Source organism: Chenopodium album, chromosome 16 (genome assembly GCF_948465745.1).
Source record: "Chenopodium album chromosome 16, dcCheAlbu1.1, whole genome shotgun sequence".
NCBI classification, from domain to species: domain Eukaryota; kingdom Viridiplantae; phylum Streptophyta; class Magnoliopsida; order Caryophyllales; family Amaranthaceae; genus Chenopodium; species Chenopodium album.
Genome location: NC_137849.1, coordinates 15,132,169 through 15,154,951, shown reverse-complemented (window position 1 = coordinate 15,154,951; position 22,783 = coordinate 15,132,169). Strand labels below are relative to the sequence as shown.

The 22,783-nt window shown below is 32.8% G+C and overlaps 1 protein-coding gene across 3 annotated transcripts in view; it reads right to left on the bottom strand.

Annotated features, from left to right (window-relative positions):
• Positions 1-5,555: 5,555 nt before the first annotated feature.
• LOC145586260 (uncharacterized) overlaps positions 5,556-22,783 on the bottom strand; it is a 36,449-nt gene continuing 19,221 nt past the window's right edge. For 2 of the 3 annotated variants that reach the window (XM_081643044.1, XM_081643042.1), the window contains exons 12-18: positions 19,323-19,420; positions 19,193-19,238; positions 18,867-18,991; positions 18,590-18,689; positions 14,926-14,988; positions 7,288-7,350; positions 5,557-6,027 (exon numbers count right to left, since the gene is read on the bottom strand). In XM_081643044.1, coding sequence (XP_081499170.1) covers positions 5,830-6,027; positions 7,288-7,350; positions 14,926-14,988; positions 18,590-18,689; positions 18,867-18,991; positions 19,193-19,238; positions 19,323-19,420 — 693 coding nt within the window. In that variant the 3' untranslated portion in view covers positions 5,557-5,829. Of the gene's footprint in view, positions 6,028-7,287; positions 7,351-14,925; positions 14,989-18,589; positions 18,690-18,866; positions 18,992-19,192; positions 19,239-19,322; positions 19,421-22,783 lie in introns of all 3 variants that reach the window. The other variant, XM_081643043.1, reaches the window with a different exon arrangement.

Sequence of the window (22,783 nt, the reverse complement as noted above, 5' to 3'; positions counted from 1 at the left end):
GTTTATCTTGCACATCCTTCAAACTTGCATTCACCTTTTCTAAAATTTGCTTGCCACTGCCCTCCAATTGTCTGGCTTCTTCTGGTCCTTCATCTTCACCCTCCTCTTCCCCCACTTCCCATTCTATGTTAGTGTGATCAGAACCAGAAGAATCAGATCCAAATTCTGATTCAAGCTCAAGCTTTCTCTTTGTCTTCTTCTTGCACTCCCCCTTTGATCTCCTCTTTCCCTGAGTTTTTCCTTTCACTTTCTTCCCCCTAGAAGTAGAAGACCTTACTTCTCACCTTGCTTCCCCTTCCCTTTTACACTCTCTGTGGGAACCCTATCTGCAACCTTATTTGCTTATTTTTCACCATCTGCCACCCCCTTGTCTTTTTGCTGTTTTAACCTAGAGCTTCTTCTAATCTCAGTGGGCTTGGCAACAATGTTTAGACTATTTTGGGTAGGCTCAACAGTAATGGGTTCTTCACTAACAGCCCTAAACTGTTCTTGGCTAGTACAACAAAGTGCAACAAAGCCATCCTTACTTTTTGTCTCTATAAAGCCCTTCACTTCCTCATCATTCACAATTTCCCTTTTGCCATTTGACCAAAGCTTTGCCTTTTTTTTTTTTTTTTTTTTTTTTTTTTATACCAAATACTCCACAAACTAGGCACATGCAAATCTAGCTTAACAAACCCCCAAATGCAATACTCTCTGAGCAAGTACACTGACATTTCACTCACTTTACAACCATGCCTCCAAAACTCCCATCCTCCATCATACACAACCAAATTCCTTCCCTTTAATTTTTTTTTTTTTTTCCACAAACCCACCACCTAATCTAACCTTAACATCCACATATTCCTCATTATCAGGGACCTGTTCATATAATAAAGTATTACTGACTAATTTAAGTTTAAAGTCAAGAGTTTACTAAACCCAACACAATTGTTTATTCAATTCAACACATGTGGCATAATTAAACAATTCCCCCAATTAAACAACAATTACAGTTCCAATTGCAATAATAAAAAAATGTGAAGATAATCCATTAAACGTTGAACCCTAAATTTACACAAAATTGCAAATATACCATCAACAACAAACAAATACAAAATTAAATTGTAAAGGGTCCCAATTGCTTACCTCAGGCGTCACCATTGACATCACCAATTGACAGGAGCTTCACCTACGCGCTTTTGGTCCCCAGAGAACACACCAAGATGGCGACTTCAACAGTACATGCAAGTACAAATAGGGTCCCAATTTGCAGAAAAAAAGAAGTTAGGGTTCTGATTCAACCCTTAAGGGGTAGTTGCAAATTTGACAGAGAATTAAAGGAAGAAAGAGGGGAAAGATTGAAGCTTTTGGATGAATTAATTGAAGGAATTGATGAGCGAAGTTTTTTTGAGTTTAATGTTACAGTTAGAAGGTTAGGTCGAGGGAAAGGAAGAAAAAAAAGGAGGGAAGTTAATAAGGTGGGGCCCTCAACTGGAAATTCCACGGAAATTCCAAAAAGGTGGTAATCTGAAATGTTTTTTAATTTAATGGGTGGTTATTTAAAATAAAAGTTTTAATGGGTGGTAATTTCAAAATAGGACCCCTTTTTGGACGGTAATTTACAAATTTTCCTTATTTTTATGAATTACTAAGTTTGTAAAAAGTATCTCTTTATGTTATCAAATTATTATAGATTATATGCTAATGTAGAGTACTTATCTTTAATTTTAATTTGCTGACATGCTATGAATTTAAAATTGAGTTAAAATCTTATTTTTCCGTAAAAAACGAACAACACATTTTATATAAAGATTCAAGGGAATATACATTTTATAGATTAATGATTAAAAAAATATTTTATTATATAAGGTGTTATTATTGGACTATTATTTTAGGTTGTTTCAACTGCATTTTTTTTTTTAATTATTATCAGCTATCTTTTTTTTAAGGGAAAAAGGAAAAAAAAAAAAGGATTTTGGGGATAATGCGGGTGATTACTTTAGTATATAATATTGTAGACACCCAAATGTGTCTCCCCAAAACCAAACTCAGTGATGAATATCTTTTGCGTCGAATGATTATCGAATGAGGTGAAAGTGTGAAAGGTCAAGTGTTGCGGTTGGTTTTTATTTAAATTCTTTCTTTCTGTTTTCAAAAACAACTCTATTTTATGAAAACAGCCAATCCATTTTAGTTTGTTCCACGACAAGGGTCCAATAATAGTGTAGTTAGATGGGGCTTGCAAAGATCTTTCCAACGATATATTATAAGCCCAATTCCGATGAATAATGAGGAAGTTATGGCCAAAATACTAAACTGAGCCCGGTTTGATCTTTACATGCGGCCCGATGATCTAGGGGAGGGCCCAATGTTAATTATTATTCCTAAAGTTATTAGAATTAATTATAGTCTTCTTGAATTCTCCAGAAGGTTCTTTTGAGTCCTAATAAAATTAGAATTAATAATTATATTTTGATAAATTTTACTTGGAATAAAATATTATTTTATGAAAAATACGAATTCAGTTTTCATACGGACTTTACAAGTCGATTTTGATTCATAAGTGGACTCCGTGTTTGAAAGCGCGTAGGAATCCAGGCTGTCGCTAAACGACAGGCTTGTCGCCATCACCCTGTCGCCAAACGACAAGCCTGTCGCCACGCGACAAGACTTGTCGCCTGCAGGCGACAAGTCGGTTTTGCAGCGACAGAGTGGAGTTTTATTCCTTATCAAATTCTACCTATTTGCGGACTGTTTTTCTTATAAATAGGGTCCTGAACCTCCGTTTTTTATTCATTCACTATCTACAATCAATCATCTCTCTCTCAAAAGCTAGAAGCTTTCTCTCTATTCTTTTTCTAAACCTTCCCTCTTACAAAATTCCGCATTCACGAGATTTAGAAACACCTAGCCAAGTTCGAAGTTGCCTTCGCCCTAGACGTGAAAGGTTATAATTTCTGAGGGTTTGGTCCCAAATCTCTATTTCAATTATTTGATTTGATTGTTTGATTTTCCTTGAAGTTACTAACGCGTGTATTTTGTTATTAGAAAGAGATACGAGGCATCAAAGTATGTAATCTTATTGCTCTATTCTTGTGGAAAACATGTTTAAATTTGTTTAATTCCTAATATCATGTTAGGATATCTTTATTGCTTTCTAGTATCATGTTTAGGGTGCTTCCTATGCTTTCTAATATCATATCAATATCATGTTAGTATCATGTTAGGGCTAAAGCTTTGATTTTTAATGCTTAGTGACATGCTAGGGTTTGTTATTAATCTTGTTAGTATCATGCCTAGGATCTTGCTATCATATTTAGGCTTTATGCTTTAACATGATTATAATTGTTATGATTATTATTTTTATGATGTTGCTTGATATATTTATATTGTTATTGCTTGATCACGCCCTCTCTTGCAGGTTTAAAGGGAATTTGTACTTGTAATCACGCTTAATAAAATAATTAATAATCTTGTTTAGGGATAATATGATTATAATTCAAGTGATCACCAATAATAGTTTTATTTGTGCATTAAATTCAACCAACATAGATAAACAGGTTTAGGGTTAACCTATTGATTGCATGTTAGTCAGAAAGCGCACATGAATATGAGAAGAATGAAGTAGAGGCCTATTATTAGGGCAGGTTCAATCTCTTTTAGGTTGGATTTGTACCTTCATCCCCGAACCCTATTTGGTTCAAGACCTTTTGGAGTTGACGATCTCCTAGATCGTTAAGGGGTGTAATCTTCACCTTGTGAATGGTTTACAAGTTCCTAAAACTTGTTGGCGACTCTTTTGCTCTAACTTCCTTCCCTTTGGACGCCACCATACTTAAGTGTATGATCACAGTGGGGTTCAAGCTTGGGGTTAATGGCTTGAAATATTCCCTACAAGTATATATCTTTTAAATAATTAATAAAAATAAAACACTTTTGATGATTTAGAAAACAAAGGTTTGTTTGAGATAATCTTACATAAATTATTAAAAGATAAAAAAGAATTATTATTACTTTTTTTTTTTTTTTTGTTATCTTCTAAAAAAAGTTTGTTAAAGTATAATTGGATATTGCTTTAAATTGGTAATTATCTCTTAAATTATTAAGAAAATAAAACAATTTTGATAATTAAAAAAAATAAAAGGTTCGTTACTATGAACTTTTAATAAGTACACGTGTCGCATTAACAACAGAAAAATTTTCGCCAAATTTTTTAATTTTTAATTTTTCATTTTTTTTCCCTTAAAAAATAACATGATGATGAAAAGTTACAATAATTTATAAAAATATATATATTAAAAAGAGTTTTAAGGTAGACATTAAATGAATTCCAATTTGTTTTTAAAAAAATGTTATATAACTCAATCCATTTAAACTAACTGACTTTAATTTTATGATTTAAAAGTCTTATTATTATGTAATCGTGCATGACACATGGAAAAAACTAGTTTTTAAAATAAGAAAGTGTGGTAACTAAAAACAAACGGAGAAAGTATTATTTTTGATTATAAAAAATAAATGCTTTTTAATGTCTATGATTGTGCCATATATATCATCCTTAAATTGTCCATCAACGAATTAAAAGTGGTACCTACATTGGGCAATTTTTAGCGTTTATGAGTTTAAAGTAAAACAAGTCGAGGTTTTGAATTAAGGTCTTTTTAACAACTAATATTCACTAAGAAACCTCCATAGTTCATACAAAGCGAATCGAACCTTTGGGAGAATGGAAGTAGAATGTATATTTTAAATTAGGATACTAGTTTAGCTTAATATTTATACACCCCTTCCAACCAAGAAGAAATGAACAATCAATCAATAATATAATACTAAAACAGACACCAAGAATGACACGTGTCAATTTTTGGTGTCGTTTTTTCCCTTCAAAAACATTTTACTTTTTTGATAAAATCTTCTTTGAGAATTTTCATATAAAATATAACTATTATAATATTATTCCAAATATTTTATACATATCTTATTAATAAATACATTTCTTTATAGGTTTTCCATATCTTATAATAATAGGAAAGTACATCTTAAAAAAATATTACTATGTATGTCATATGTTTAATACATCAATATTTTATTCCTTAAAATCACTAAAATATTTTGAATAAGCTAATTTTGTAACAATATTTAAAATGATGAATCTATTACATAATAGATTCATACTACACAAATTGTAATTGTTACTCCATATTATTATCAACGAGATTAATTTTCTTAATACTTTAATTGGTTTCTCGCCTAATTCTAATATGAATAACATATCAAATTGAAGGAGTTTTAATTCAAAAAAATGAAGGGAGTTTAACAACATAGCATAACACTATAAACACTTTATCTATGCATGTAATTTCATGTAAGAAAATTTGATTAATTACAATTTTATTATTTTTTTTATTTGTATCCCCAATTTAATACTTTCATATATTATCATTTTTTAGGAAAAAATGACTAATATCATTAAATCAGGGTTATTATTACAGACTATTAAGTGTAATAAAAAGAAAATTGATACTAATTTATGAATTTATCATTGAATTTATAAAACACTCATTTGGTCTTACATATAGTTTTAACATACTCATTTGTCTAATAGACTCTTTCGTTATGTTTCATTTTTCATTTCATTGTATACACAAAATAAGAAGATAATAAATATGTTATAGTTGTAGTTTATATACGTGTCATTTTTATTTTTTAATACAATTTTTTTTTCTTTTATTGATTAAATGTAGTGAAACTATCGTGCATGGCACGGGACCTAATCTAGTTATTTATCTATTAGATACAGAGATAAGTTTAAACTTTTACATTTCGACAAGTACGATTTCTGTAAACTTAAAGCTTGTGTTTGTTGTGCAATGAAATTTCTTCTTCAATACTCATGATTTCATCTTTCAGTTTTTGTACCTCAGCTTTACGGGAATGCTCTGTATCGCTAGGAGTATCAATGATCAAGCTCAATAGATTCTTCAAGCAAGAAGCATACTCCTCCTTCACTGCAATGGATGTAGAGGTTGAAGCTACAGCTCCATACTACAGAGTAATGAAAGATTAATAAATCGATTTCAGATATCACATGATTAATAAGAATCTGACGCAAAAACTGAACTAGGTATAGCATGTTTGTTGATAATAAATAAGTGCTACCAAATTTACTTTGCCATCCCCTCTACAAGACTCTTGTTACAAACAACTTGACAAGAACAATTTATGTGATGGGAAAAAGTTATATATATTCACAAAATACACACAATAAATCAATATGAAAAGGCTCATTAACCTAGCTTCGTGTTTGGCAAGACAGACATTAGAGTGATGATGAAATTACCAGATCGATATAAATTGGAAGGTCTGACATATCAGTCTACAAAATATGGTTCCAGTGACAAAGTAACCTTAGCATTGAAGATTAAAAATTGGATGGCACCAAAAGCCAGAGATGAACTTCAAAAGAAGCAAATGATATATGAGAAAAGGATTGGCAAATCATAAAAATTACCTTCATCCATCTAATATGTAAACGCTATGATTGCAAGGGGACAATTATTAATCGCAAGAACACCAAATTTGTCACTAAGACTTGCAAAGATGAACAGATACAAGGAGTTGACAAATTAATAATCGGCCACTTGGATGGAAAGGGCCTGTAATCAGAATTTCTTTACATGTTCACTTCATATTTCCCCCAAGAACTACTATTCCTCGTGTGATTCATCTTAAAATTTATTTTCCCCATGTAGAAAAAGATTTAAACTTTCTTGGAAATTCAATACTTCAATATATATATATATATATATATATATATATATATATATATATATATATATATTTTTTTTTTTTATTTATTTATTTTTTTTTACACCATTTGTCTTGTTTGAAAATCGCATTCTTGCATATGTAGCACATCAATTGCACCTTACCTATTTTACAGATCCTTTTCACATCAATCCAATTATGCCCTTACTTACATTTCCTAAATGCCTTTACCCAATAGATTTCACCCACTTCGGTGGGTAAATTAAAACTATATGGATTTTACGGTCCCTCCACCACCTTTCAACCACTCTCCTAAAAATTGTGCAATCCCCCGGCCCCATGATGCAATAATCAACCAAATTTTTTTTTTTAAAAAAAATTGATAATACTAAAAAAAGATTAAAAAAAACGACTACCAAGAAATGTGAAGATATGAAGCTACACGAACACTAACCAGATAGTAGAATATTTAGAGCCTATTCCCTAATTGAGAATAAACACACCTATATCTGTCGCAAGTTATGAGCGAAAATGTACCTGTTTAAAAGCACGTATGCAATGGCGAAGCGGCTTTTCAGCCTCCAAGAAAGGCAAAGCTTCCTGTTCCAAGATCAGATACAGATACTTAGCTTTACCACATAGCCAATCATGTTCAGTACATCCAGAAATTGGTTTATAAATTCCAGACTCCAATAGTTATTATCCAAGTAACAACATGGTCAAGATTGCATGCAACATAAACAGAAACCCAATGTGGCTTCTATCTAAGGGAAATTTGCATAGAATTTGAGACAGAGAAGACTCATAATATATATATATATATATATATATATATATATATATATATATATATATATATATATATGAATAAAAAGAGGAGGGAATTTGAATTTTAAACCAATATGATGTGTCAAGGGATTGGTGGTTTTCTCATTTTCTCATTTCTCATTCTAGCAAATCCCGGCTAGTAGGCATCTACTTTGTATAGCCAACAGAACTCTTGAAGTCAATCTGGTCAACAACACCAAATAGGGCTCAAATTACAAAGCTAAAGCCACAGCTAACATTCTAGTTTTTTTTTTTTTTTTTTTTTTTTTTTTTTTTGATAATTTCAATACAATAACTGAAATCCTGAAGATAGGCTTAATGAAGGCCTCTTGTCCTACACAAATCATGTGGGTCCTCAGCTCACAGAAGAATCAAATATATGTGTTTTATGCCTTTGGGAATTTATAAGCTAAATATGCAACCTAGCAAACGAAGACTTATCCAACATAGGGTGTATCTTTATTCAATCATGGATCATCTTCAGCAATCCAGCACTGAATCAACAAGTTCCATGATAATTTTAAACCGGTCTTCATAAATAGGATAAAACAGTACTCCCTCCATCCCTTAATACAAAGCCTCTTTCTAGCATTTATTACTCACATAATAAAGAGAAAGAGGCTTTTAAATTAGGGACAGAGGGAGTACAAAACTCCAAAAGAGGCATAAATGAATCAAAGTCAAATGTTTTATTTTGTGTCTAGGAAACCCATCCACCCTCAAATTTGCATGAGGCTCGGGATTTTGGCCAAGTAGTCATATGCCAAAATCCCAAAACCATACCTTCAAATTGTACTAACCTTAAATCACTATCAATTTACAGACTGCTTGCTAAGGATTGAAGGGAACCAAAGACAGAATCTAAAATAGAAATGTCTGATTTCTAAAAGAGATCATCATAATAATAATGGAATTTCTCCACAACCACAGGAAAACATTTCAAAAATCCTATCAAATTCAAAATCAACTTTCAAATAAACAGCATGGGACTATATATGTGTAAGCCAAAGGTTCACAATTGTTAAATAAAAAGTCAGAATATCCAAATATATATAAGATTACCACCTGAGAAAACAGAAAAGGACCTAAAGCATATTTAGGCAGCTCAACACATAATAGGTGATTTAAGAGTATGATGCAACCATCACTTTCAGTGCATTGTCATAAACTTCATGTTTATGGAATCGTGAGAATACTTCATTTCATATTTTCTCCTATATTGGATCATGGATGTACATTTAATATCTTCATAATTGATCCTTCTGCGTTCATAGGCTACTTATGTAAGATAACAGAGGAATAAGGACATGATGCTAGTTAGAATGACAAGCCAACCTATTCTTTAGATTACTTGATCAGAGTACATTTAACCCCCATACGCACTACTCACAAGGAGAAATTTTGAGGACGAAGTGGTGTAGTAGTGGACTAGTGGTACCACTCTCATCCTTAGATCCTAGTGATGGATTGATAAGGGAGGAAGCTCGAAGCTTCTCCAATGGCGGTTCTGGGTCTAGAGAGAGAAAGAAGAGAGAGAAACAGGAGAGAGAGAGAAACAGAAATTGAAATGAAGAATAATTGATTTCTTTGTATTGATGATAGTAGCTAATTTTATTACAGCATTTATATAGTAGTGGAGTCCACGTAATTTCCCACTTAAGCTAGCTGTGAGTAACTAACTTCCCACTAACTAACTAATTCTTCCACTAACAACCTATAACAGAAATTCTAACAACATTTCTATTATTATTACTCAATATTTCTGCAATAACATAGCTTCCCTCCTTCTGACAGACTTGTCCTCAAGTCTGGAGTTTGGAAAAATTCTGAAAACCGTTGCTCCAAATATTCAGCTGGTTCCCAAGTGGCTTCATAAGAAAAAAAAACCCTCCCATTGCACCAAATACTGCACTTGGGCCCTATTTTGGAACTTAACCATCTTTCTCTCCAAAATAGCAGCAAGCTTAATATCCCCTGAATCAACTCCTTGTCCCTGAAACCCAGGTGGTATATGAGCAACCAAAGGTAACTGTCCTCAGCTGAGATACATGAAAGGTATCATGAATCTTAGCATCACTAGGAAGCTTCAGCTTATAGGCAACCTTCCCAACTGCTGCTGCAATCTGAAATGGCCCATAGTACTGGTGAGAAAGTTTTTGGTTACTTCTCTTCTGCACAGTATGCTGTCTATAAGCCTGTAGCTTAAGCCAGACCCAATCTCTCCGGCCTGAAACACCCTTTCAAACCTGCGTTTATCAGCTTGAGTTTTCATTCTTTGCTATGCCCTTTCTAAATGGAACTTGAGCTCAAAAATCATCCTTTCCCTTCTCTGTAAGCTTCTATCAATCTCATCATTGTTTATTTCACCAGCCAAGTAAGGCAAATGTAAGGGTGGTGGTTGATTGTACACTACCTCATAAGTGGTAAGTTGCAAAGCAGAATGGAAGTGAGTATTATACCACCATTCTGCCAAAGGCAACCACTTATGCCACTCTTGAGGTTGTTCACCGGTCATACATCTCAATTAGGTTTCTACGCACCTATTAACTACCTCAGTCTCTGTCTGGGATGGTAGCAGTAGAAAGCAGAAGTTCTGTGTCATAGAGGGAAAAGAGCCCCTTTAGAACTGACCGAATCTCTATCACTCACAATAGATCTCGGCCACCCATGCAATTTGAAAACATTATCTAAGTAGCATTGAGCCACTTGAATAGCTGAAAATGGGTGTGACAGAGCCATAAAATGAGCATATTTGCTAAATTTGTCCACCACTACAAAAATGACATCCTTTCCTACCAATTTTGGAAGACCAGTAATAAAGTCCATTGAGACAAATTTGAATCTACTACTGATACAGCCTCACATAAAACTTCCGACCCTTGGACCCTGCATCTGCAGCCACATTCTCCTTCCCACACTTGTACTGAATTTCATAGTCAAATCCCATCAACTTTGATAACCAAAATTGCTGGAATGGAGTTGAAATTTTCTGCTGTAACAACCATTTTAGGCTCTTCTGGTGAGTCTTGATTATGAAATGAGCTCCCACAAGATATTACTCCCATTTTTGCACAGCAAACACTATAGCAAATAGTTCCTTGTCATAAACTGACAACTTCTACCACTACCCAAAGACCTGCTGATATAAGCTAGGGGATGCCCTTCTTGCATCAAAACTGTCCCTATACCTGTCTTGGAAGCATCAGTTTCAAGGACAAATTGCTTCTCACAATTGGGAATAACTAGGACTTAAGATCTTCAAAGGCTTTCTGAGCTTGATCACTCCAGAAAAAACCATTCTTCTTTAATAACTCTGTCAGAGGCTTGCAAAAAACAGCATAGCTTTTAACAAACTTTTTGTAATACCCACTCAAGCCTAGGAAACTTCTCAAATCTTTGACATTTGCCAGCTGCTCACACCTTCTTAGGATCAGTTTCTACCCCATGTTGAGTAATGTAATGTTCCAAGTACTCCACCTTAGAAGTAGCAAATATACACTTGCTCTCCTTTGCAAACATGCTATGCTCCTTCATAAGTTCAAAAACATAAGCCAAGTGCTTCCAATGTTCCTGCAATGACTTGCTATACACAAAAATGTCATAAAAAAACACCAATACACATTTCCTAAGTAATGGTCTGAACACATGGTTCATCCAACCCTGAAATGAGGCAGGAGCATTAGTTAAGCCAAAAGGCATAACTAAGAATTCAAAATGCCCTATATGAGTCTTAAATGCTGTCTTGAACACATCTTTTGCATTAACTCACATTTGATGATACCCAGCTCTCATATCCAACTTGCTGAAAACAGCAGCTCCAGCAAACTCATCAATGAGTTCATCAATTACTTGTATGGGGAATTTGTTCTTAACAGTCCTATTATTCAATTCCCTGTAGTCAACACACAATCTCCAAGTTCCACCCTTCTTCCCCACCAAAACCACAGGTGAAGCAAAAGGACTTAAGCTATTTTGAATGATTCCCTTATCAAACATCTCTTGAACAAGTTGTTTAATGATATCTCTCTGCATTAATGGATACCTATAAGGTTTGATATTCACTGGAGCCAGGCATCAAAGGAATAGAATGATAAAAAACTCCCCTCTCTAGAGGCAATGCAGTAGGTTCTTCAAAGACCACCCCATACCTTTGCTTAAGAGCTGTAAATTCAGGACATAAAAGAACATCTTGATTGTCCTGTTCCATGTGCATTACTGATCCTGCATTTTAATAGAAGGGTTACCCTTTATCACCGACAACTTCTTAGAAGGTATTCCTTTGAGAACAAATTGTCTCCCAAACAAACTGAATTCCATTCTTAATTTCAGAAAATCCCACTGAATAGGCCCCAATAGTCTTAACCATTGGATACCCAAAACCATATCACAGCTATCTAAGGGAATCAAAAGAACATCGACATCAAAAGTATGTCCCTGCATCAAAAGTAAATCCCTTACACATATGTTGACATAGAATATGATTCCCATCGGCCACTGATATTGCTTGAAAGGGTATCTGATCTAAGGTGCATCCCAACTTATTTGCCACATTCACATCAACAAAATTATGTGTACTACCAGAATCAATCAGAATGTGCAAATTTTTGCCATTGACCCTACCCTTAACCCTCATAGTCTGAAAAGACTGATTACAGCAAGGGCATTCATAGAAATTTGAGGTTCTGGACTAGACTCATTAGTTGCATCTAACTCATCTTCCTCATGAGACTCCTGAGAACCTGGTATCTCTATTGTAAACAATTGTGGCTTCTTGAATTGACACTGGTGCTCCCTAGAATAGGGCTGGTCACAGTAGTAACATAGGCCCTTAGCAATTTTCTCCCGACATTAGCTGGAATATGTCTATAGTTTCTGGCATTATGAGGTGTTTGTGTTAAAGCTGGTAAGATAGGTTTAGTTTTAGGTGTAGGTAAAAGGGGAGGTAAAGTGTTTGGGTTTAATGTGTTTAAGGGTACTGTGTTTGAGGTTTGTGTTTTTGAAGGATAGGTAGAGGGTTTATTGTGTTTGAAGCTAACAAATGCAGAATTCAGGGATTCTTCCTGCAATCTTGCATATTCCACAGCTTGAGCAATTGTCATAGGTTTAAAGGGTTTAACAAATGGTTTAACAGCTGGTCTTAGACCTCCCACAAAGCTCTCAAGAATATAAGAATCAGGCAATATGTGATTATTCATCAACATTACAGATCTTAAATTCTCAAAATCATCAATATAATCCTCAATTGAACCCACTTGTTGCAATCGATTAAACTGCTCAACCACATCGCAGAAGTATCCCTAAAACGAGCATACAAATCTACCACAAAATCATTCCAATCAACAACTACAGATCGTCTTAGAGACAAGTAATTCATAACCCAATTCTCAGCCTTATCAGTCACATTCAAAGAAGCTAAATCGACTTTCTGATCATCAACAATTTTACAAAGAGAGAAATATTTGCAACATTTCTTGACCCAAATTCTTGGATTCGATCCATCAAACTTTGGAAATTCAAGTTTAGGGTTCATACCTAAGGTCCTAGCGGGATTGGACCTGCTAGGTGAAGAAGGTTCAGAGGAAGAAGGCGAACCACTTGAAACCTTCTCAGCTTGAATAGATTGCATCAATTTCATCATTTCTTCGAATTTCTGATCGAATTTGGAATTCTGATCCGAAATTTGCTGTTCGAGGTTCTTGAGTTGTTGCTTCATTGCAGCTACTCTTTTGGTAACAGGAGGAGGTACCAGAATCTCTTACTGAAAGAAAACAGTAAGGAAGCTCTGATACCAACGATAAGGGAGGAAGCTTGAAGCTTCTCCAATGGCGGGGTTTTGGGTTTAGAGAGAGAAACAGGAGAGAGAGAGAGAGAGAGAAACAGAAATTAAGAGGAAGAAGAATTGATTTCTTTGTATTGATGATAGTAGCTAATTTTATTACAGCATTATATAGTAGTGGAGTCCACGTTATTTCCCACTTAAGCTAGCTATGAGTAACTAACTTCCCACTAACTAACTAATTCTTCCACTAACCACCTATAAAAGAAATTCTAACAACATTTCTATTATTATTACTCCTTAATATTTCTGCCATAACATGGATCAAATTTGATGGGACTCATGAAAGAATTACCCACACCCCCCATCTTAGGAGATTCCCCTTCTTACCTTCTTTTTAAAAAAATATATGCTACTCACTAAGATTCCAAGAGAGATTAAATTAAAAGTTTGCATTTGGTGGTCTAGGCGACGATTAGGAATCATACAAGTGTGATGTAAAAATTACGAGGAAAAAAAATCTATAGATAAACTTTATCTCCAAAAGTTGGCTTATGTAATATAGAATCAATTCAAGAACCTAATAAATAATACTTACCAATAGACAAAAATCTTTTTAGCTTCCAAGTATGAAAAAGTATATATTCCACAAACCCAAATCACCCTAGTTATAAGACCTGCAACTCTGGAAGCATTTCTATTAGGAAATTGATGGAGAAGCAAGTAGTGTTCCAGGGTTTTGTCAACTCTGATTCCAGATTGAGCGTAGCAGTAATATATCTGCTTTAAGGTAGGTAAGCTTCAAAAAAAGTAGGAAATGGCAAGCGCCATTATTGATTCACACCATGAATTCAAACTTGTATAAACATATATGATCTATTAGGAAATTGATGGAGAAGCAAGTAGTGTTCCAAGGTTTTGTCAACTCTGATTCCAGGTTGAGCGTAGCAGTAATACATCTGCTTTAAGGAAGGTAAGCCTCAAAAAAGTAGGAAATGGCAAGCAAGCCATTATTGATTCACACCACGAATTCAAACTTGTATAAACATATATGATCTGCGCATATATTTAAAGCCTAGATTTTCCACTAGCAATTGACTAAAAAGTAAAGGCATTTCCCTATAAGGAAACCAAATAATACAATAATCTCTTAAACACATAGTGGCAATGATATTCTTCACTAGGAGAACAAAGATGATCAAATAGTTAATACTTCCAATGTTCTTTTCTAGTCCACACGTTTTGACTTTTATCACTATTTACAACTCTACTTTGACTAACTTCTAAGATTTTTTTTTTATTTATTAAAAAACATTGTAATGCAGGATCTTGTTGTATTCGTCTCAGCATATATTATTAAAATATGAACTTTTACATAAAATTCACGTTTAACAGTTAAGGATTAAGCTTAAGTTTTTGTATTGGATAACAAGACAAAATAAACATGTCAACTAATAATGAACGAACAAAGGATGAGATTTAAGAAGAAATGATTGCACGTTCAAAAATGCAAATCTTAAAGCAGACAAAACATGGAGAAAAGTATACTTAAAGGCTAGCAATATACTAACCCCTGTTTTTTGTTCTTCTTGCTTAGCCACCTCAACTTGTGCAAGAGCTTTTAGTGACTGTAACTGCAAGTGGAGTCAAGGTGTCGACATTTTACGTTTCATAATTATAATGCAAGTTTCTTTTAAAATCAAAAATAAAAGAATTAAGATATATATATATATATATATATATATATATATATATATATATATATATATATATATATATATATATATACACGACTTTGACATTGTGTAGCTCACAATCAACACAAAAGATAAAACTTTATACCGTATGCATTATAAATTAGGCATTAAATTCTTCCTATTTTTGTAACACATTGATAACCCTCTTATGAGAATGAAGGTGAAATAAGAAAATAGGCAAGCGAATTATTGAGAGAATTAGGCCTTTTTTTTTTTGTCCGGCTAACAGGATTGCTTGCTAACACAAAAGGCAAAGAATAGATATAAAAATACTATTTTTGGGGCTTCAATAAGATAAGAGGTGCAATTGTCATAAAACTGGAAATACTGGTGTGATGCCTAAAAAACAACATTACTATTTATTTTATTTTTCCCCTCTATAATGATGAAAAGTCATTTTATATATCATGTGAAGCGCTAGAGATTTAACAAGATTATTCATATTGTTATCAAAGGCACAATACTAATAATAAACAAGACTATTTAACTAATGATATTCTTCTCTTTCTACAATTCAAATCTATGACATCCCATAACAATACTAACATAGTGGGATTGCAACAGTGCATTGAGATTAGAAGTCTTCTCAACTCTTAAAATTCTGCAAAATCATTTGGATTATTATGTCAATCAAAATAGCATACATTGAATCTACAAACAGATAAGGAAAATAAAGTGCTAAAAACAGACATATTAATGTGGTTAGATAATCTTCTCATTTTTCTACTTGAACGTCTTAATCCCATAAGTGGGTCAACTACATGAACCAACACGAGGACTTCCCAAGAGGTCACCCATCCTAGTACTGCTCTCAATCATTGTGGCTCATGTCAAGCAATGTGACAAAGTTTTACACTAACAGTCACTGGCCTACCATAACCCTCCTCCTTTATCCAGGCTTGGGACTAGCAGCAGAAAACCCATTGGCGGAGTTGATGAACATAATTTTGAAAAATAAAATAAATAAATAATTAATGTTGAAGGAAGATTAAAAGTTTAATTTTGGTAAATCAATTGAGAAGCTAGGAAGCCCGGACACAAACACCACCCAACTTGTGTGTACGCGTTGTACGGGAAATCAGACAAGGGAACCTTTTGGACACGTGACGATACATCTCGAACAATCTAAACAATTGTACTTGGTAATTTTATACACTTTAACGCGAACCGTATCCTACTATGACACAACTCGTGTCCCCTCATCTTTCCAACCTTTTTTTAGGAAAATTAAAGTGAATGAGAGAGAATATGAGGGTCGATGATGTGGGTGTTTCCATTGCTGATATTTAGGGCTTGAAAAATGGAGGTGAACAGACGCTGCAAGGTAGTGTAGTTGAATTTGCAACTCGAGAGGAGTAAAGAAGAAGACTCAAGAGATTCAATATTGATATAAATTAAAAGAGTGTTTAGTGTAATTGTTAATTCGACGTGCTTAATTGCATGTTGTTACAATGATAGTTTAAGAGAGATTATGTAGGAAGTTTTGCAAATTCAGTTTGTAAAATGAATATAAGATTAAGTCCATTGACTTACAAATACGACATTTTTTTATTACACTTATATTTTCATATTTAAAAATATAGTAGAACGGTGTTTTGATACCATATACATAAGTGACTTGTAGAATTAGTTTTCAAATGTTCTCTTCTTTTACATATATTATGTGATTAGTATGTTGTCGTACCCATGTCCTCTAATTTGGAATTGACACTTTCCGAAATCTGTTATGCACCAATAGTACCCAATCTCATGCAGCCTAATTGAGAAAGGGAAGTTAAAGAGCTATTTGTAGAAAGGAAAAAAATTATGAGAAATTTTGTTATTTACATAAAAAAATATATAAAAAAAATTATTAACAAAAACTAAACAAAGGGCAATTTCAGATTTCAAGAGACATTAAGATGATTAGAAGATATAAATAAGCAGCGGTAACAACATTTCCTAATAAAGTTGTAGTAATTAGCAAAGAAAGTAGAGACAAGTTATGAAGTTATTTTAAGAAGGAAAAAAAAGGTAGTTCATTAATGCTCTCCATAAATTTGGGCCCTACTAATTATAAAGCCCTTTGTAATGAGTCAGCTATCATAGGCACTTCACTTGCCCTGTTGAACACAAGATAAGAACCCAAAATTTTCAATCTTGAAAAAAGAGAAAATAAGTGGTCAAATCTGACTGGAATCGAAACCGAGCCGGTTTTTTTAGTGACCAAATTTTACTACTACCTCCTTTTTATTAATTATTTTTTTAACTTCTGACATATTGTTAATATAAAAATGAAGTAATAAGTGAAAAGTGGGTCCCTTCTATTACATTTTGGGAAGAGATAGAAAGTGGTTTAAGAGCATTGATATTATTAAATAGTTTAAAGTGGACCTTTGGTGGTATAAGAAGTGATAAGGGTGTAAATTATCATGACAATAAAAAGAATAAAGCAAAAATAGGATGATAAAAAATAAAAAGATAAATTAAAAATATCAAAACAGAAAGTTCGAAGATAAGGGGTTTGGGGGAAGAAAGAGGGAGTATAAAAAGTTTTTGAAATCCCACAAAAACACCTTGTACGTTGTAACATTATCAACTTGAGGCAAAACAAAAGTTGTATAGTTCTATTGTGACTTAATGTAAATTGAGAAGAGGTATTATGTTAGGTTTTGAATCATCATGATTATCATTTACTCGTATTTCGACAAATTTTATAAAATCGTTTTTTAAAATTTTAATTAAATTAAATACTAATTAGCATTTGTATTAGATTATGCAATCATTTATATATAAAAAAAAATTTAAAAATAAAATAAATAAAACATCAAAATAACCACCAATAAATCTGGCATTATTGGAAATAGTTAATGTCCTTGATTTAACCGATTGACCCATAAACAATCATTCTGCATTATGAACATGAGTTCTTGGCCCATTATCGAAAATGACCTGAACCCAAACTACCTAACCAAAAATAAACCTCACCGGCCCATAACCAAACATTCTGCGTCAGATTATGAATCCTCGACCCATTACGGAAAATGACCCGAACCAAAAACTGCCCAACCTGAAACAACCTGACTGAACGTTTTGAAAGGTCTACTTGCAAGCCAATTGCTCCGAGGGCGATTGACCATATATAATTGACAATGACAAGCATGCAAATCAACAAACCATATACGTTGAGAGGCATAAAATTTTGGTCAGGCTAACACATCACAAACACAAAGAGCATTTTGTCACCAACATGAGAAGTGGTAGATCTACACAGCTAGGTATTTTCTAGCGCATTGAATTCTAACATCGTTGGAAGAAAATGTGCTAAAAACACTGTAGAAAAAAATTTAAGTCTTGAACCACTCCTAAGGGCAATGCAAATGGTTTGCGTCTGTCACTACCTCATATCATGGTGCAGTACTAACCCACTATCCTATGTACTAGGTAATTAGATGTAAAAAACATAAAGAATACCCTGTTTGCAAAACCAGATACTAACCAGTATGATTAACGCAGTATGTTCATTTTTTCCAAATTGTTGCCCATAATTTTGTGTGCTTCTCTTGGCTTTAGATCCATCCAAAATTAGCTGAGCTATCCTGTCAGGAAGAGAGATTACAGATATAAGGAAAAAGAGAATTACGTAAGAAGAAGACAAGTAGTTCTACAGTACAGAAATTAATCTAGCATAAGACTAATGCAGATATGTAGTTCCACCTTATTTGGAAGGGGAAATTTATAAAACGATATTTGTGGATAAATCAGAAGCCACAAACCTGACAGAATTTGTCAAAAGATCTTTTGCTCTATCAAACTCCAAATTTGCTTCTGATGTTGCTAATTTGTTATTTTTGAAATTCAGCAAAGCCAAATTTGCAAGGCCCAGCAAGTTGGCTTCAATCTGTTCAAAGAATGATAATGTATATTTAATACACCTTGGCATCATGTCAAACAAGCCAAGTGAAAAGCAAAAAATCCACAACTCGTCAAATGAGACCAACAGGAGAAAAGATAATGGTAAATAATGCAGTATTCTAAAGAATACAGATTGAAATTTATTAAGAATTGCAGTGTCTAAAAGAATGAAGATTGAAACATAGACCTGAATGTGATCTTGAGGAAGTAACGTCTTCCGAACATCAAGACACCTATGTATAAAAACATATTGTGTTTACTTTAAGCTGAAGATTATGGAAGTAAAAAGTAACTTCTAGTAATCACAACAAATTCACCTTTCTAGTAGTTCCCTAGCATCCCTTACTTTTCCCAGTGATTGCAAAGTCATTGACAGACTTTCGGCAGCATTTACAGTGTCTAGAGAATCCCAGCCCTGTTCAGTACACAACTTAAATAGTCAATTGAAGCAATTGAATGTAAATTTTAAAATCCAAAATAAACAAAATGACATACAAGTTTTCTGTAGAATATCATATCATCCAGTCAGCATGAATCAATCAAAGCATGCAACTATAACAAAATCAGAGTAGCTCTGCTTTTATCACAGGGACAAGGAAGCAGACAGAGGAAAGAATTCTAAACCCTTGATCAATGAGATTGGTAAAACAAGGAGTACACTGTTAAAGATGAAAAACAAGGACTTTAAAGACTGTAATGACATGTAATTATACATTTGAAGCAGCTTCCAATTGTTTGGAATCTCACTTATATGGAGGCTTATTAATGCAGAAATATCACTGATCAAGTTACAGATGATTTTTTCGTAGCAAATAATCATTAAAGTTTAGGTAACCAAAAGACAGAAACCAGCATACATTTACAATTAAGAAGTTTGTTATGTATATATTTAAAATAGAAGTCTATGGGTTATACAGAACTCACAAATCCATTTATAAGCACCCCAAGGTAGTGATCCTTAAAATGATCACCTCTAAAAAGGAAGAATCTAATGATCAGTTTGCTGGAGATGTATTATGAGGATATGATCTCGGATTCTTAGTATTTGTCTGATTGAAGCCTTCGTGTGTAAGTGGGAATATACTGTTCCATTATTTGTTGAGAATGGGTATCAAAATACTGTTTGTCCTTGATAGAAGGGTCCACTAATCTTGTATTTGTACTATCTTACAAAAATGGATGTGTATCTCTTTGGTGACCACCCCAAGGCAGGAAGTGTTAGCAAATCAAGTTATCTCTAAGAAGCAAGTACCTAATGATCAGTCTAACGTTGAGATATAACATAATGTAGTGCAACTGGAATCTTAGTTTGACTGTCTCAGTAAGATCATAAAAAGCCTAAAGAGTACCAATCTTATGATACAGATTTATCTACCTATCTAAAGCTAGAATGTCTTAAGTCACTACCGTATTGTTCCTGAAGTTAAACACCAGACATTTTTCAAAGATTGAATTTGACTATAAATTTCCGATCGAGTATATAAAAAAAATGACATGAATCAAAAATAATGCTTAGAAACTTTAGGACACAATTTTAAGTCACATATGCATAATATCCGCATAGTAATTCTCACAGATAGCTTGAATTAAGAAAACTAAAATTAAAAAAAAAAAAAAAAAAAAAAAACCCTAATCTACTAATTTAGCTTCTCACTGGAACCCTTTCTGATTTTTGTCACATAAAGTCAATTATATAGTAGGGTAATAATCTCAGCCACAGCATCACATCATAAAAGACTTTGAGCTTACCACGATGGTGCAACTGTGACAGGTTGCGATAGCCACAAACCATCTGCATTTCCAGCAAAAGTGATTCGTTGATCACTCCTTATTGAGCAATTATCTAATTTAGAATGCCTGGATTATAATTTAACATGATATAGATTGATATAAATATAATGTTTATTAATTGAAAATAAATTAGTGCAACTAGTCTCATACAATTTGAAAACAAAACTTAATTTATAATATCAAGAATTCAAGATACTTTCTCTGTTCTTTTATTATCACACCATATAGGTTAGGCACAATTATTTTGGTAGTGGAAAAAAGGAAGAGAGCGAGGGGTAGAGCCGTAGAAGTACAAAACTAACCATGTGTTGTAAGCATAAACTAAAGAATCAAGTGTTAAGAGTAAGGGTATATTGGGTGTTTGCAATGTGAACAGAGATACTTTGTTTCCTTAAATAGATATGGTGCAATATTCGTGAAACTTCTTTAAAAAGAAAGTTGTGTAATAATTAAAAAAAACGGAGGAAGGATATAAGATCTGCACAAACTCTTATATGTGGATAAGGTAACTTCAATGGGAAAATGGGGTTATCTTAACGAATGTGGATTACTTCAATAGGAAAATGAGATTACTCTCATTCAAAAGTGGAATTATAATTTATTAATTATAATTTATTAGTCAAAATAAAATAATTTGGGTACTTGAATGAAGAAATGACGTTACTTTTTTTACTTAATTGATATTACTTGTATAGTGGATTTAGGTTACTTTTATAAACAAATTGGGTTACTCTTATGAATAAATGAGTTTACTCATGACAATGAATAAAGATTACTATCATAAACAAATGTGGTAACACCATATGGCTAGCCACCTATATACATTAAGTCATTAATGACATAGTCTTCTAAATTTCTAATGCAATTATGAAACTTCCATGTATATGTAAAATAGAATGGTAATCATCACTTTCACCGTACCTTTTAGGTGAGAAATTATCTTGTATGGAGTAAATTTTAGTTGGTATACTTGATTTAATTTTTAAAAAAAATAATTATTAACCATGCACTTTTACATCATTTTAGTTGTATGGAGTAACATCATATTTAAATACTTAATTATATTTAAAATAATCTGTATGTGGGATATTATTTGAAAATTATTATTATTTTGGTGTATACATAATCATTATATACTTTATTTGAAAATAAAAAACTTTATGATAATCTTGCACTTCTAATCATTTTGTATATTTATTTTATTTTGACCTTAATAAAGTAGGGGAGTAAATTATAAGAAATTCAAAATTTAGACACCAACTTTTCAAAGTTTTCACTTTTCCCTCCTACTTTCACCTATATATAATAGAAATTTATAATCATATACTTCGTATATTCTTTAAAATCATAATTTTATGAATAGCATATGTTCGTATTACCTAATAATTAAGTATAATATCTATCAAAAATTATGAAAGAATATTTAGTTGATTATATAAAGATGAAATATGTTTGCAAAATAGGAAGAATAAAATTTATATTGAATATTTCTAAGAATACTTTATAACAAAATTGTGGAGAGATATCATTTTTCCCAAAGTAATAATCATCATAATTATGTTAACAGAATACTAGAAGATGACACGTGTCATTGCTGGTGTGTCGTTTAGTATATAGTTATTGATTCATTCCTAAGACACGCATTTATCCCTAATATAAGAAAATCTAGTGATAATAAAGTGATGCATATAAAATATTGTTACAATATTGCATTTTATAATCATGACACAAATACAACTCTTTTAACTTGCCCCAACGAATCAAGAAAACGATACCCTAAAACCCTAATTTGTTATACAAACACGCCTAAGATTTTTTTGCAAAAAAGGAGCTACCATTGATATAAAACAAACTATGCAGAGCATCAATTCAAAACTTAATGATTCCATACAGAATAAGTACTTCATGTAAATTTGAAGGAAAGATGAATGGAAGATTAAACTAATACTACTCCTAATATCTTTGAATTTGCATTTAAATTTACATA